Source organism: Oncorhynchus masou, chromosome 28, assembly GCF_036934945.1.
Source record: "Oncorhynchus masou masou isolate Uvic2021 chromosome 28, UVic_Omas_1.1, whole genome shotgun sequence".
Taxonomy (NCBI): Eukaryota; Metazoa; Chordata; class Actinopteri; order Salmoniformes; family Salmonidae; genus Oncorhynchus; species Oncorhynchus masou.
In genome coordinates, this window is record NC_088239.1 from 62,886,552 (window position 1) to 62,902,650 (window position 16,099).

Consider the following 16,099-nt stretch of genomic DNA (forward strand, 5'->3'; position numbering starts at 1 on the left):
AGAGAGAGGGTTGGAGGAATCCAGGTAAGGTAGGAGGAGGGGGCAGGGGGAGTTAGAAATTACCAAAAGAAGATGGTTAAACAAAAGAGAAAATGATAACAACAGAAATCTGTGTTATTTTAGATTTCCAGGGCAGTGGATTCCGGGGCGGGATGCCAACCCTGTCCTGCTTGAGACTGGGATGGATCACAGGGTTGGACAGGAAGAGGGTGGGGTGTTTTTCGGGAATTGAGATGGCAAAATCATGAGGTTGGATTGATCATGATGTGTATGTATTGTAAGTCGCTCTGGATAAGAGCGTCTGCTAAATGACTTAAATGTAAATGTAAATGTATGTAGTATGTACATGTATATGTATGTATGCTCAGGGCAAGGTTGCAGCTTCACTGTTCAGATGTCTTCTGTTCCTGCATGCTCCGAGACATCAGCAGTAACCAAATTGAGCAGTCTCCCGGGCCTACTCTGAGAAAACCATATAGGTCTACTGCATACTGCATTCAGTATGGTGAAAACAGAGATGATGATGAAGCCTGGTCGGTATACTGTAATAAGACTTACATTGTGGCATTGTTTTCCATTAGTTGCCATGGATACCCACCAGCTGGTTAGTATGAGAGGTATGTGTGTGTGGGTGTGTATGTGTGTGGTTGAATCTCTGGCACTAGGAGTCATTCACATTCATTCACTCTCCACTTCAACCTCATCCCTTCATGATTAAGGGGTGTGTGGGGTTGCAAACCTTGTAGGCCACCCTATTAGGACACTTCTTCCCTAAGCCGAGAGGAGGCGAGATAAAACGCAACAATTTGTACATATCCTGATAGCATATCCTTTCGCTGTAAAAGACAAGACAGGTTAGAGGAGGTTAGGACACAAACACAACCATTTCCAATGACTTAACATGTATATCCTCCATTGTGTGCAGTCATGGTCATTGAATAAAGCCCACCTGTAGATATGGTGCAGATATACACAGAGTATAGAAAACAACAACTCTTTCCATGACATACACTGACCAGGTGAATCCAGGGGGTGCAACTCAATATTAGGAAGGTGTTCCTAATGTTTGGTGTATTCAGTGTATAAATAACAAGCTTGTTTATCTATAGTCATACTTGACTACAGGGTTACTGGGAGGTTATACGTCTGTGTTCCAAATGAAACCCTATAGCCTATAAAGTCCAAGGGCACATAGTGAATAGAGTGGCATTGGGGACATTTAGGACTTCTCACCCTGCTGCATCTCAGCCTAACTTCCTATTTTTGCTCTTAGAGTTCCAGTATTTCTCAATGGGTCTGATAAATACTTTGGAAAGCAGCTGAGATGTGTTGTGTGATTGAAATAGTTTCTTGTCCCTCCACAATGACAGAATGAGAGGAGCTTCAGGGTCGTCAGGAGAGCCTAGCGGATAACGAGCAGAGTTGAGCGGAGCAGAATCAGTCTGCCTCTGAGGCCCTAGTTGGCACTCCAGGCGCCGGCTTAACGTCACTCAGCCCCACTAAAACGGGATCCCTCCCTGCCCGTCAATCGTTGTCAAACGTCACAGAGTCATCCCACTGGAAATTAGAGCCATCTTTGATTTGTCACTGACTATTTGCTATACACTTCACTATGACACTTCATGTCCCTCCCTTCACCTCTTCACCCCTGAACCTAAAACTGACGGTGTCTTGACTCAGGGGGAAAAAAAGAATCACCTGGAGGAGGATTAAAGACACCTACCAGGCAGCAGGGTCGTACTCGGCCCAAACTCGGACGAATTCGTCCAGGTGGTGAGGCCCCAGGATCGAGGCGTCTCTGGTCAGGTACTCAAAGTTGTCCATGATGACCGCCACAAACAGATTGAGCATCTGGAGGAAGGGACAGGGAGGTGGAGAGGTGAATGGTCCTTTCTTGCTGATCATTGGTCAATCATTGGACATTGGTCATCCTAATTGGTCATTCATTTGTGATGGCCCACACTGACCAGAAAGGAGCAGAGGAAGATGAAGGAGACAAAGTAGAAATAAGCAAAGTCACTGCCGCACTCCTTCCCTCCGGACCCTGACAGCTTATCACACGGACGGTTACTCAGACACGACAGCATGATCTCATGCCACGCCTCACCTGTTGCACTCCTGCAAAGGGACACACACACACACACACACATTGTAGATACACACATATACACAAACAAACACATGCAATGTAAGCACAGTATATCCATCATTGGACACTGTATATCTACCACAAACACCACCATGAGCATAAGGAAAAACATGGTTATTGTATTACATTATACTGCAATAGCAATAATAGAAAGATATGTGAAAAAAGGCCTAAAATGGAGAACGTGGACACATGGTCACCTGAACAGAAGCATCAGAGCCTGGAAGAAGGTCTGGAAGTTGTTGTGGTGATTGATGGCTGATTCCTCATTCAGCTCAATGTTTCCAAACACCTGAAGGAATCAGAAATGGCCAGCATGGCAGTTCGAGGGATTCCCTGTATGTTATCTATAGGAATGTCCTATACAGGGAACTATACAGGGAACCCCAACCCCAACCCCATTCCCTGTATAGTACCCTACTTTTGACCAGTGTCCTATGTCCTATGTAGGGAATAGGGTGCCATTTGAGACACACATGTGTGAGTTAGAAATAGGGAAGTGATTTGTATAAGTGATCCCAGGAACTAGTGCTGATTTTATCAGCCTTTGCAGGATTTGATACGATGCAATGTAATCTCCAAAAAAATACATTAGCCACTAATCATTACTTTTCTCAAATCCTACCAGAGTAGGCAGAAGACTACGTGTGTGTGTGTGTGTGTCAACACATTACCACCACCATACTTGACCATTGGTATGAGTTTTTTACTGTGTAATGTAGTGTTGGGTTTTCACCAGACATAACATAACTGTAGCCATGTCATCAAAAAGTCAACTCTGTCAACTCTGTTGGCCAAAAAGCACCTGGATGATCGTCAAGACTCCTGGAAGAATGTTGGACAGATGAGTCAGAAGTGGAACCTTTAGGACGACATGGGTCCCATTATGTCTGAGGAAAACCCAACACTTCATTCCACAGTAAGAATCTCATACCAGTGGTCAAGAATGATGGTGGTATTGTGATGGTTTGGGATGCTTTGGTGCCTCAGGAACAGGACAACTTGCTATCATTGAAGGAACCATGAATTCTACTCTGTATCAGAGAATTCTAAAGGAAAATGTCAGGTCCAACCGTCTGTGAGCTGAAGCGCTACTGGGTCATGCAGCAAGTCTACATCAGAATGAATGTAGAAAAGGCTGAAAATAAACATATTTGAAGTTTTTGAATGGCCTAGTCAAAGTCCAGACCTAAACCCCATTGAGATGTTGTGGCAAAACCTGAAACCCACAAATGTCACGGAGTTGAAGCAGTTATGCATGGAAGAGTGAGACAATATTCCTCCACAGCAATGTGAGCAACTAATTGTGATACAGTGAATTAGATGTGAAAAAATCTGTCTGTAAACAATTCTTGGAAAAATGACTTGTGTCATATGCACAAAGTAGATGTCCTAACTGACTTGCCAAAACTATAGTTTGTTATTAACAAGACATTTGTGAAGTGGTTGAAAAATTAGTTTTAATGACTCCAACCTAAGTGTATGTAAACTTCCGACTTCAACTGTAAGTAAATGTGCCCAATACTTTTGGTCCCTAAAATGGGGGACTTTATCCAAAATGTACTGTAATTTCTAGACGGTTCACCCGATATGGATGAAAATACCCTCAAATTAAAGCTGACAGTCTGCTCCACATCCAGACTGCTGGAGTACAGAGCTAAAAAAAATTGTTCACTGTCCTAATACTTTTGGAGTTCACTGTAGCTATCTCGAAATCTTTATAATCTAATAACAATAGAATTGAATGACATGGTGAGACCCTGTATTCTGCCCGTTCACACATATAGGGTACATCCAAATGGCACACAAATGTTGATATTCCCTATATAGTGCACTACTTTTGAAAAAAGGCACTATATGGGGATAGCGTGCCATTTGGGACACACAGATAGTCCTGAGGATAACAAAGAGCCAGATAAGCTTCTTTTGGATACCCTGTTTAATTGGGATATGAAGTTTGTCACTCGTGGTAGGGTGTCCTGATCCACCCCTCCCTCTGGGTGCCCTTTTGTCATTATACAGCATCTCATTATACAGCATCGATGATTAAATGAGGGCTCTTTTACGAGAAGACACAATTACCATTGATTTATAATGCCATGATAATCTAGTGGATGGCAAGCACCTCCACTGTGCATACAATGGATCAGATTTGCTGCCACATAGGCTTCCTTTTAAATGAGCAATCAACTTTAAAGATTGGAACCATCTGTTTAACCATCTCCCATAGAGGATAAGCTGTTGACATTCTCTTTATGATATATACCATAGTATAGCATAGTTATTGTCACTGGACGTGTGTGTGGTATGACTCACCTGCATGCCGATGATGGCGTAGATGAAGAAGAGCATAGCGATGAGGAGGCAGACGTAAGGTAGGGCCTGGAAATAGAAAATACACACACACACCGAGAAGTTAACAGCACAGTAAGGTTTAATAGTCTTATTTATGGAGCAGAGCAGCCAACGTGACCCGCGGGGTTGATTTCCTTAATCACATATATCCCAGACAAGGGAAGGGTACACATTAATCAGAAATAATGAGCTACCTTTTAACATTCTGCAGCAACTATCCATTTTCATTGGGGCTTAAAAGCTCTTACCACCCCACATTTAACCTGCTATCAAATTAACTGTTCTTGGCAATGTCCTTGTTCTCTCTACGACGAAAGCTCCACAGAACAAACCACTTCTCTAAGACTCCAAATAAACAACAATATCACTTCAAATGCCATTAAAGGGATACTTTGGGATTTTGGCTTGCGTTAGCACAATGACTGGAAGCCTATGGGTGCAAGCAGATACCTGTAGACTTCCAGTCATTGTGCTAATGCTAGTTAGCATTGGCTCCCGAAACTACCTCTAACTTCCTTCATACTGGACACAGACACATGTAATGTTATCTACGAGTTCATCTGATGAAGTAGATATAGGGCCTCATTGCCAAAATCTCTAAGTATCCCTTTAAGTATACAAAAAGAAAGATGTCCTCATTTTATTTCCTTATCTCCCCTTACAGTTCAATCTATATGCTTACAGTTATTACAAAATAATGAATCCGCCTGCATTAAATTCACTACTGATCAGATGAATACCATGTAACTCTCAAATCAAGAGTCCATGTTGAGTAGGCAGGGGTCAAACCTCAGGGTCAAGGGTCAGAGGTGAGGGGTCAGTGAATCACCTTGAAGGACTGTACAAAGGTCCATAGCAGGATGCGAATGGTGTAGCCCTGCCTCAGCAGCTTGATGAGCCTGGCCGCCCTGAACAGCCTCAAGAAACTCAGATTGATCAGCTTGTCCTGCAGGAGGAGACACACTGGAATTCAAACAACTGTTCTTGGATCAGATTTGGGTTACACAATGGTTTAGGTTAACAAGGGGGCTCAGTGAAGCAGTGGTACCATTTCAGTGAAGAGTATCTACCTATCCATTTATGTATGATTTAGACTGGCCGCCAAAGGAATGGTCAAAAGCAACGGGAACAAGACACTTACCGTCTAGAGAGGGTCCATAGTGTCACAGAGGGAGCACAGGCACCAGCAAAGAAATAGCAGAAGATGGAAACACAGTGAGAGAAAGATAGAAAACCAGAGAGAGAGAGAAGAAAAAGACTGTCACGGGAAGAGAAATCCCACACAAAGGGACATTTCGTCCACAAAGAGAGTTAAATAGTAAACAGACTACTCCAACCGTGGACTACTCCAGTGGTTCTGTGCTGCAATCTGCACAGAGGCTTTTCCTGATCCCCCTTTCAAACTCCGCCTCCCACTCCGGTCTGTCTCCCAGCTCCATACTAATCTATCCAGAAGGAGAGAGAGCTCTCAGCCATCCCCAGCAGCTCTCTAAAGCAGAAGGATATGCTGGTGGCTTCTTCTGATTACCTCACCAACAGTAATGTAACTTGGTTAAACCTCATGACAACATCCTCATTCAAGGAGTAAATGTAGTATGAGTGAAGACATACAGGCACGACTGCATATAGGAGAATCGCTATGTACCGATGCAATTGCCATATAAAGTCAGCAAAAAAAGAAACGTCCCTTTTTCAGGACCCTGTCTTTCAAAGATAATTAGTAAAAATCCAAATAACTTCACAGATCTTCATTGTAAAGGGTTTAAACACTGTTGCCCATGCATGTTCAATGAACCATAAACAATTAATGAACATGCACCTGTGGAACAGTCGTTAAGACACTAACAGCCTACAGACGGTAGGCAATTAAGTTCACAGTTATGAAAACTTAGGAAACTAAAGAGGCCTTTCTACTGACTCTGAAAAACACCAAAAGAAAGATGCCCAGGGTCCCTGCTCATCTGCGTGAACGTGCCTTTGGCATGCTGCATGGACGCATGAGGACTGCTAATGTTGTCAGGGCAATAAATTGCAATGTCCGTACTGTGAAACGCCTAAGACAGCGCTACAGGGGGAGAGGAAGGATAGCTGATTGTCCTCGCAGTGGCAGACCAAGTGTAACACCAGCACAGGATCGGTACATCCGAACATCACACCTGCGAGTCAGGTGCAAGATGGCAACAACAACTGCCCGAGTTACACCAGGAACCACCACAATCCCTCCATCAGTGGTCAGACTGTCCGCAATAGGCTGAGAGGCTGGACTGAGTGCTTGTAGACCTGTTGTAAGACAGGTCCTCACCAAACATCACCGGCAACAACATCACCTATGGGCACAAACCCACCATCACTGGACCAGACACGACTGGAAAAAAGTGCTCTTCACTGACGAGTCGCGGTTTTGTCTCACCAGGGGTGATGGTCATATTCACGTTTATCGTCGAAGGAATAAGCGTTACACCGAGGCCTGTACTCTGGAGAGGGATCGATTTGGAGGTGGAGGGTCCGTCATGGTCTGGGTTGGTGTGTCACAGCATCTTTGGACTGAGCTTGTTGTCATTGCAGGCAATCTCAACGCTGTGCGTTACAGGGAAGACATCCTCCTCCCACATGTGGTACCCTTCCTGCAGGCTCATCCTGACATGACCCTTCAGCATGATAATGCCACCAGCCATACTGCTCGTTCTGTGCATTGTTTCCCGCAAGACAGGAATGTCAGTGTTCTTCAGGAATGTCAAGTCTGGGACCTTTTGGATTAGAGGGTGAGGGCTAGGGCCATTCCCCCCAGGTGCCTTAGTGGAAGAGTGGGGTAACATCTCAGAGCAAGAACTGGCAAATCTGGTGCAGTCTATGAGGAGGAGATGCACTGCAGTACTTAATGCAGCTGATACTGACTGTTACTTTTGATTTTGACCCCCCCTTTGTTCAGTTTCTGTTAGTCACATGTCTGTGGAACTTGTTCAGTGTATGTCTCAGTTGTTGAATCTTGTTATGTTCATACACATATTTACACATGTTAGGTTTGCTGAAAATAAATGCAGTTGACAGTGAGAGGACATTTCTTTTTTTCTGAGTTTATATTTGCCATAAAATAAGTTGTATGGGCACACTGTACTGAAGCAGCACTTACCTTAATCTCCGTGACCAAGATGTCTGTGATACTCCCCAATACTGTCACAAAGTCAAACACGTTCCAAGCTGCCTTCAAGTAATTCTGCAACAGAGAAAGAGAGGAAGAAAAAGAGAGAAATAGAGGGAGAGCAGGTGAGAGAGGGTGAGAGAGGGGGAGGGAGAGGGATAGAGGTTTTATTGGGATTGGTACCAAACCCTTGCTCTTTAAATGCTTTCCTCAGGCCACACTCTACAGAGCATGTCTTCTAAGCTCCTCAAATGAGGCAGCTTTTATTGAGTTGCTTTGAGTTTCATTAAAAGGCCATCCAATATATAGCCTACAGAGTGTCACTCACTCCCAGACACACACACACACTCAGAGATTCTAAACAGCGGCATAGACCTAAGACAGACAGGTGACTCTGTCAGGTGGAATGGCAGTGAGCATACGCTCCTCCTGGGGAGCATAGCAATTTGAAACTACATAGGCGCCCAAGAGAGAGAGGGAGCGAGAGAGAGGGAGCGAGAGAGAGCGAGTGCGAGAGAGTGAGAGGCCCATCCATCTGGGCTAAGTGCTGAACAGGTGGAGGTAATTGACATGAGAAAAAAGCCATTTGACAAATGAGCCTGGGGATGAACTGTGAATGAATCTGGAGATGAAGAGCCGCACAGAGGGGCCAGGTGGCCCAGCGCTGCCTGGGAGATGTATTCCTCCCTCCATCCCTCAATCCCACTGCTTTACCTTCCCACCATCATCCCCTCAACTTAAGCTGTTGTATCATCCCCAACACACACCTCGCCTCCCCGGTGGCTCTTGCTGAAGGCTTGTCAGCCTACCCTCATCCAAACTACCCCTGGCCATCCATTAACCTTCCAATGTTTTCACAAAGGCTCTTTATCAGTCTCTGTCCTGATATCCCACTTTCTCTATCTCTGTCTCAGTTTCTCTCTTCCCCACCCTGGTACACAGTCATCTACAGTTGAAGTCGGAAGTTTACATACAAATTAGCCAAATACATTTAAACTCTGTTTTTAGCCATTTCTGACATGTAATCCTAGAAAACAATTCCCTGTCTTAGGTCAGTTAGGATCACCACTTTATTTTAAGAATGTGAAATGTCAGAATAATAGTAGAGAGAAGGATTCATTTCAACTTGTATTTCTTTCATCACATTTCCAGTGGGTCAGAAGTTTACATACACTCAATTAGTATTTGGTAGCATTGCCTTTAAATTGTTTAACTTGGGTCAAACATTTCGGGTAGCCTTCCTCAAGCTTCCCACAATAAGTTGGGAGTATTTTGGCCCATTCCTCCTGACCGAGCTGGTGTAACTGAGTCAGGTTTGTAGGCCTCCTTTCTCGCATATACTTTTTCAGTTCCTCTCACAAATGTTCTATAGGATTGAGATCAGGGCTTTGTGATGGCCACTCCAATACCTTGACTTTGTTGTCCTTAAGCCATTTTGCCACAACTTTAGAACTTCCTGACTGATATCTTGAGATGTTGCTTCAATATATCCACATAATTTTCCTCCCTCAAGATGCCATCTACTTTGTGAAGTGCACCAGTCCCTCCTGCAGCAAAGTACCCCCACACCATGATGCTGCCACCCCCGTGCTAGACGGTTGGGTTGGTTTTTTTCGACTTGCAAGCCTCCCCCTTTTTCCTCCAAACATAAAGATGGTCAATATGGCCAAACAGATCTATTTTTGTTTCATCAGACCAGAGGACATTTCTCCAAAAGGTACGGTCTTTGTCCCATGTGCAGTTGCAAACCGTAGTCTGGCTTTTTATGGGGGTTTTGGAGCCGTGGCTTCTTCCTTGCTGAGCGGCCTTTCAGGTTGTCGATATAGGACTCGTTTTACTGTGGATATAGATACTTTTGTACCCGTTTCCTCCAGAATCTTCACAAGGTCCTTTGCTGTTGTTCTGGGATTGATTTGCACTTTTCGCACCAACGTACGTTCATCTCTAGAAGACAGAACGCGTCTCCTTCCTGAGCGGTATGACAACTGCGTCGTCCCATGGTGTTTATACTTGCGTACTATTGTTTGTACAGATGAACGCGGTACCTTCAGGTGTTTGGAAATTGCTCCCAAGGATGAACCAGACTTGTGGAGGTCTACAATTTTTTTCTGAGGTCTTGGCTGATTTCTTTTGATTTTCCCATGATGTCAAGCAAAGAGGCACTGAGTGTGAAGTTAGACCTTGAAATACATCCACAGGTACACCTCAAATTGACTCAGATTATGTTAATTAGCCTATCAGAAGCTTCTAAAGCCATGACATCATTTTCTGGAATTTCTCAAGCTGTTTAAAGGCACAGTCAACTTACTGTTTGTAAACTTCTGACCCACTGGAATTGTGATACAGTGAATTAGATGTGAAATAATCTGTCTGGAAACAATTGTTGGAAAAGGTACTTGTGTCATGCACACAGTAGATGTCCTAACCAACTTGCCAAAACTTTAGTTTGTTAACAAGAAATTTGTGGAGTGGTTGAAAAACAAGTTTTAATGACTCCAACCTAAGTGTATGTAAACTTCTGACTTCAACTGTATTTTCCACAAAAAGACAACTTGAGTGATTCCAAAATTAGTCTACAGTCTATTTTCCCTAAATGCTTAGATAGATAGTGACCATGTGCTGTAATGTATGGAGACTCACCAGTGGTCCGAAAGCGATGATCTTGAGGATGCACTCTAGTGTGAAGAGAGCTGTGAACACAATGTTCAGGTGCTTCAGCATGGCCTCATACAGCTCCGGAGCACCGTGAAACTAAAGGAAGAGGTCAGAAGTCAGGCAAAGGTCGGGAAGATGTCAGAGGTCAACATTCAATCCACTGAACATTAGGAAATTATAATCGGCATGTCCATTTCCAATGTCAGACTGACAGACCATTGTAATACTTATTAAAGTTATCCTTCCCCTCTTTTTTCGTCCGTCCGTGCGTGCGTGAGTGCGTGTGTGTCCGTCCGTGTGTGTGTGTGTGTGTGTCCGTCCGTGTGTGTGTGTGTGTGTGTGTCCGTCCGTCCGTGTGTGTGTGTGTGTGTGTGTAAAACACCCCGTCCCTAATTAATTGACCTGTAATTGACAAACACATTTAGTAAACGAACATTCACCACAATAAATTCATTATTTATTTTAATCAGGTCTAAAAAAACATATGAAGAAAATGTATTTCAGAAGAACAGATTATGCGTTGGCCTACTGTACGTTATCTGGCTGTTATGTGACAAGATATGCTTAGAAGTCCTGTGCCATTATTTTATATTACCTGATTTTATAGTAAGAAGAATATCATTGAACTTAGTAGAATAAAATAGAAAGGATATCGTTCCCATTCCTGGAAAAATGAAGTTGTGCGCAAAAGTGATCATTTGAAAAGTTATTTAGAGTTATTTAGAGTTATTTGGCCATTTTAGTTTTGAATGATACAAACCATAGAATGTGTTATAAATGAAAACATATATGGGCTGCATGATGTGACTATAGGCTATTAATGCAGAGTCTGTTCCTTGCCTCAGGCTGTACAGCTGTTCTCTCATCAAGCGATCATATTTTCACCCATCAGACTATTCTCAATCTAATCTTGTCTTTACTATGTAAAAATGAGTTTAGATTTCGAATGGCCCATTATGAAATGGGTAGGAACAGGGCCAGGGGAAAAGGCATGTCATCTGTATGCACTTGAATAGGGAATGGAGCACTTTCCCCTTCAATCAATGAACCAACATCATCGCCTAGGGCTCTCACCCAGACTCATGGATAGAACGTTTGGAGCATAACATAAGTTAACCAGTCCATCCACATAATAATACAGTCTACACTCAAAGGCTATTACTCAAATGTGTTTCATTTTGGGGTATAGTCTAGACCAATTATGCACCAGACATCTTAAATCAGTTTTGTGTTGTGTTTTCTGCCATGGGGAATATGTGATAGGCTATGTATTGTATAACGGCACAATCATCATTTTAATTGAGATTTTTTTCATCATAAGCCTATGCATAAGCTCTTATATGTGTACGGGTGTTTTGAATGAATCATCACCTTAGAAAGCGTTGTCCATTTCGTTGTGTTAGGCTTTGAAACAACATCCACAACAACCATGTTTTACACTCAGTCGCAACCTGCTGTTGAACTTCTTTCTTAAAATTGTTCATCACAGTGAGGTTTTAAAGCACTACACCGTTTTGATGAAAAGTGTTTGTGATTTTCCATTGCATTTCCATTGACATCAGAATGGTTCGAGAGACAACAGAGCCCTGACTACCAGGCCAATAGGACCTGATAGAGAGACGTTAGAGCCCTGACTACCAGGCCATTAGGACCTGATAGAGAGACGTTAGAGCCCTGACTACCAGGCCATTAGGACCTGATGGAGAAACGACAGAGCCCTGACTACCAGGCCATTAGGACCTGATGGAGAAACGACAGAGCCCTGACTACCAGGCCATTAGGACCTGATGGAGAAACGACAGAGCCCTGACTACCAGGCCATTAGGACCTGATAGAGAAACAACAGAGCCCTAAGGCCATTAGGACCAGATGGAGAAACGATAGAGCCCTGACTACCAGGCCATTAGGACCTGATGGAGAAACAACAGAGCCCTAAGGCCATTAGGACCTGATGGAGAAACAACAGAGCCCTAAGGCCATTAGGACGTGATGGAGAAGCGACAGAGCCCTGACTACCAGGCCATTAGGACCTGATGGAGAAACAACAGAGCCCTAAGGCCATTAGGACCTGATGGAGAAACAACAGAGCCCTAAGCCCATTAGGACCTGATGGAGAAACAACAGAGCCCTAAGGCCATTAGGACCTGATGGAGAAACGACAGAGTCCTGACTACCAGGCCATTAGGACCTGATGGAGAAACAACAGAGCCCTAAGGCCATTAGGACCTGATAGAGAAACAACAGAGCCCTACGGCCATTAGGACCTGATGGAGAAACGACAGAGTCCTGACTACCAGGCCATTAGGACCTGATGGAGAAACAACAGAGCCCTAAGGCCATTAGGACCTGATGGAGAAACAACAGAGCCCTAAGGCCATTAAGACCTGATGGAGAAACAACATTACCCTGACTACCAGGCCATTAGGGTCCTGTGTGGCTCAGTCGGTAGAGCATGGCGCTTGCAACGCCAAGCGTCGTGGGTTCGATTCCCGCTGGGGCCACCCATATGTAAAAGTAGTGGCCGACTTGTAAGTCGCTTTGGACAAAAGCGTCTGCTAAATGGGATATATTTATTAGGACCTGACGGAGAAACGACAAAGCCCTGACTACCAGGCCATTAGGACCTGATAGAGAGACGATAGAGCCCTGACTACCAGGCCATTAGGACCTGATGGAGAAACGACAGAGCCCTGACTACCAGGCCATTAGGACCTGATGGAGAAATGACAGAGCCCTGACTACCAGGCCATTAGGACCTGATAGAGAGACAATAGAGCACTGACTACCAGGCCATTAGGACCTGATAGAGAAACAACAGAGCCCTGACTACCAGGCCAATAGGACCTGATGGAGAAACAACAGAGCCCGAAGGCCATTAGGACCTGATGGAGAAAAGATAGAGCCCTGACTTCCAGGCCATTAAGACCTGATGGAGAAGCGACATTACCCTGACTACCAGGCCATTAGGACCTGACGGAGAAACGACAAAGCCCTGACTACCAGGCCATTAGGACCTGATAGAGAGACGATAGAGCCCTGCCTACCAGGCCATTAGGACCTGATGGAGAAACGACAGAGCCCTGACTACCAGGCCATTAGGACCTGATGGAGAAACGACAGAGCCCTAAGGCCATTAGGACCTGATAGAGAGACAATAGAGCACTGACTACCAGGCCATTAGGACCTGATAGAGAAACAACAGAGCCCTAAGGCCATTAGCACCTGATGGAGAAACGACAGAGCCCTAAGGCCATTAGGACCTGATGGAGAAACAACAGAGCCCTAAGGCCATTAAGACCTGATGGAGAAACGACAGAGCCCTGACTACCAGGCCATTAGGACCTGATAGAGAGACGTTAGAGCCCTGACTACCAGGCCATTAGGACCTGATGGAGAAACAATAGAGCCCTAAGGCCATTAGGACCTGATGGAGAAACGACAGAGCCCTGACTACCAGGCCATTAGGACCTGATGGAGAAACAATAGAGCCCTAAGGCCATTAGGACCTGATGGAGAAACGACAGAGCCCTGACTACCAGGCCATTAGGACATGATGGAGAAACAACAGAGCCCTAAGGCCATTAGGACCTGATGGAGTAACGACAGAGCCCTGACTACCAGGCCATTAGGACCTGATGGAGAAACAACAGAGCCCTGACTACCAGGCCATTAGGACCTGATGGAGAAACAACAGAGCCCTAAGGCCATTAGGACCTGATGGAGAAGCGACAGAGCCCTAAGGCCATTAGGACCTGATGGAGAAACGACAGAGCCCTGACTACCAGGCCATTAGGACCTGATGGAGAAACAACAGAGCCCTAAGGCCATTAGGACCTGATGGAGAAACAACAGAGCCCTAAGCCCATTAGGACCTGATGGAGAAACAACAGAGCCCTACGGCCATTAGGACCTGATGGAGAAACGACAGAGTCCTGACTACCAGGCCATTAGGACCTGATGGAGAAACAACAGAGCCCTAAGGCCATTAGGACCTGATGGAGAAACAACAGAGCCCTAAGGCCATTAGGACCTGATGGAGAAACAACAGAGCCCTAAGGCCATTAAGACCTGATGGAGAAACAACATTACCCTGACTACCAGGCCATTAGGACCTGACGGAGAAACGACAAAGCCCTGACTACCAGGCCATTAGGACCTGATAGAGAGACAATAGAGCACTGACTACCAGGCCAGTAGGACCTGATAGAGAAACAACAGAGCCCTGACTACCAGGCCAATAGGACCTGATAGAGAGACGTTAGAGCCCTGACTACCAGGCCATTAGGACCTGATGGAGAAACGACAGAGCCCTGACTACCAGGCCATTAGGACCTGATGGAGAGACGATAGAGCCCTGACTACCAGGCCATTAGGACCTGATGGAGAAACGACAGAGCCCTGACTACCAGGCCAATAGGACCTGATAGAGAGACGTTAGAGCCCTGACTACCAGGCCATTAGGACCTGATAGAGAGACGTTAGAGCCCTGACTACCAGGCCATTAGGACCTGATGGAGAAACGACAGAGCCCTGACTACCAGGCCATTAGGACCTGATGGAGAAACGACAGAGCCCTGACTACCAGGCCATTAGGACCTGATGGAGAAACGACAGAGCCCTGACTACCAGGCCATTAGGACCTGATGGAGAAACGACAGAGCCCTGACTACCAGGCCATTAGGACCTGATGGAGAAACGACAGAGCCCTGACTACCAGGCCATTAGGACCTGATGGAGAAACGACAGAGCCCTGACTACCAGGCCATTAGGACCTGATGGCCTGGTAGTCTGTGGATTTTTACTGTGGTCATGACTCATGGCTTCCAGTATGGTGGTAATACGGACACCGCAACAGCCCTAACCCTCAGTCTGACAGACCTGTAAAGGTCAATACCTGGAGATAAGCCAAATGGATCAACCATGTGGTTAAGGTCAAAGCAACAGAGAGGCTGCTTATACATCAACAACGGATACGTTCAATGTATCCATCCAAATTATACTGATTACCTGTGCCAAAGCCCTGTCCCAAAGTTATCCCACTCAAGGTAGAAATTCCCCTTATAACAGATCTAGGATCAGATTTCCCAACCCCCAAATCATTAATTAGAGTTATGACAAATGCTCTGACCCTGCCTCAGTGATCAAGGGCAACTTGCAATGCTTATATCCAGTTATAGGTTGCGTTGCAGGCTGACTTCATAGCAGACGATAAAATTGTATCAACCAATTTGTGTTGTGTGCCACATTATTGACTGTGCAGAGGGGCATCCAACTGCAATATCATTTGATGTGTACAGTTATCCAGGCATTCTGACAACTGGCATGCGTCTATAATGTATACAGCCTGGAACGGGACCATTGTTTCTACAATGGACACATTGCCGATGGTGTGTGGGAAGCATCACTGACCTTCATCATCAGCACCACAGTGTTGAGTGCGATCATGGTCATGATGGAGTACTCAAAGGGTGGCGACACCACAAACTGCCACATCTTATACTGGAACGACTGCTTGTCTGCTGGCATGTAGCGCGTCAGAGGCTTGGCGTTGATGGCAAAGTCGATACAAGCTCTCTGTGTTGGAGGAGGGGGAGGGAGGGAGGGAGGGAGGGAGGGAGGGAGGGAGGGAGGGAGGGAGGGAGGGAGGGAGGGAGGGAGGGAGGGAGGGAGGGAGGGGAGAGAAAGAGGGAGAGGGATGAGGTGAGAGTTTGTCAAACTCACTTACTCATCCCCCTAATCATATCTGATATTGTTCAAACACTGATTATCAACATAAAAAAGGACCAATGTACAATCAAATG

General features: G+C 45.2%; 1 protein-coding gene across 4 annotated transcripts in view; it reads right to left on the minus strand.

Annotated features, from left to right (window-relative positions):
* The window catches only part of LOC135518050 (voltage-dependent N-type calcium channel subunit alpha-1B-like), a 225,896-nt gene that overhangs the window by 16,919 nt on the left and 192,878 nt on the right, over positions 1-16,099 (minus strand). For all 4 annotated transcript variants that reach the window (XM_064942882.1, XM_064942884.1, XM_064942881.1 and 1 more), the window contains 8 exons: positions 15,708-15,872; positions 10,284-10,394; positions 7,635-7,718; positions 5,334-5,450; positions 4,466-4,531; positions 2,350-2,441; positions 1,968-2,118; positions 1,724-1,851 (listed from right to left, as the gene is read on the minus strand). In XM_064942882.1, coding sequence (XP_064798954.1) covers positions 1,724-1,851; positions 1,968-2,118; positions 2,350-2,441; positions 4,466-4,531; positions 5,334-5,450; positions 7,635-7,718; positions 10,284-10,394; positions 15,708-15,872 — 914 coding nt within the window. The remainder of the gene's footprint in view (positions 1-1,723; positions 1,852-1,967; positions 2,119-2,349; positions 2,442-4,465; positions 4,532-5,333; positions 5,451-7,634; positions 7,719-10,283; positions 10,395-15,707; positions 15,873-16,099) is intronic.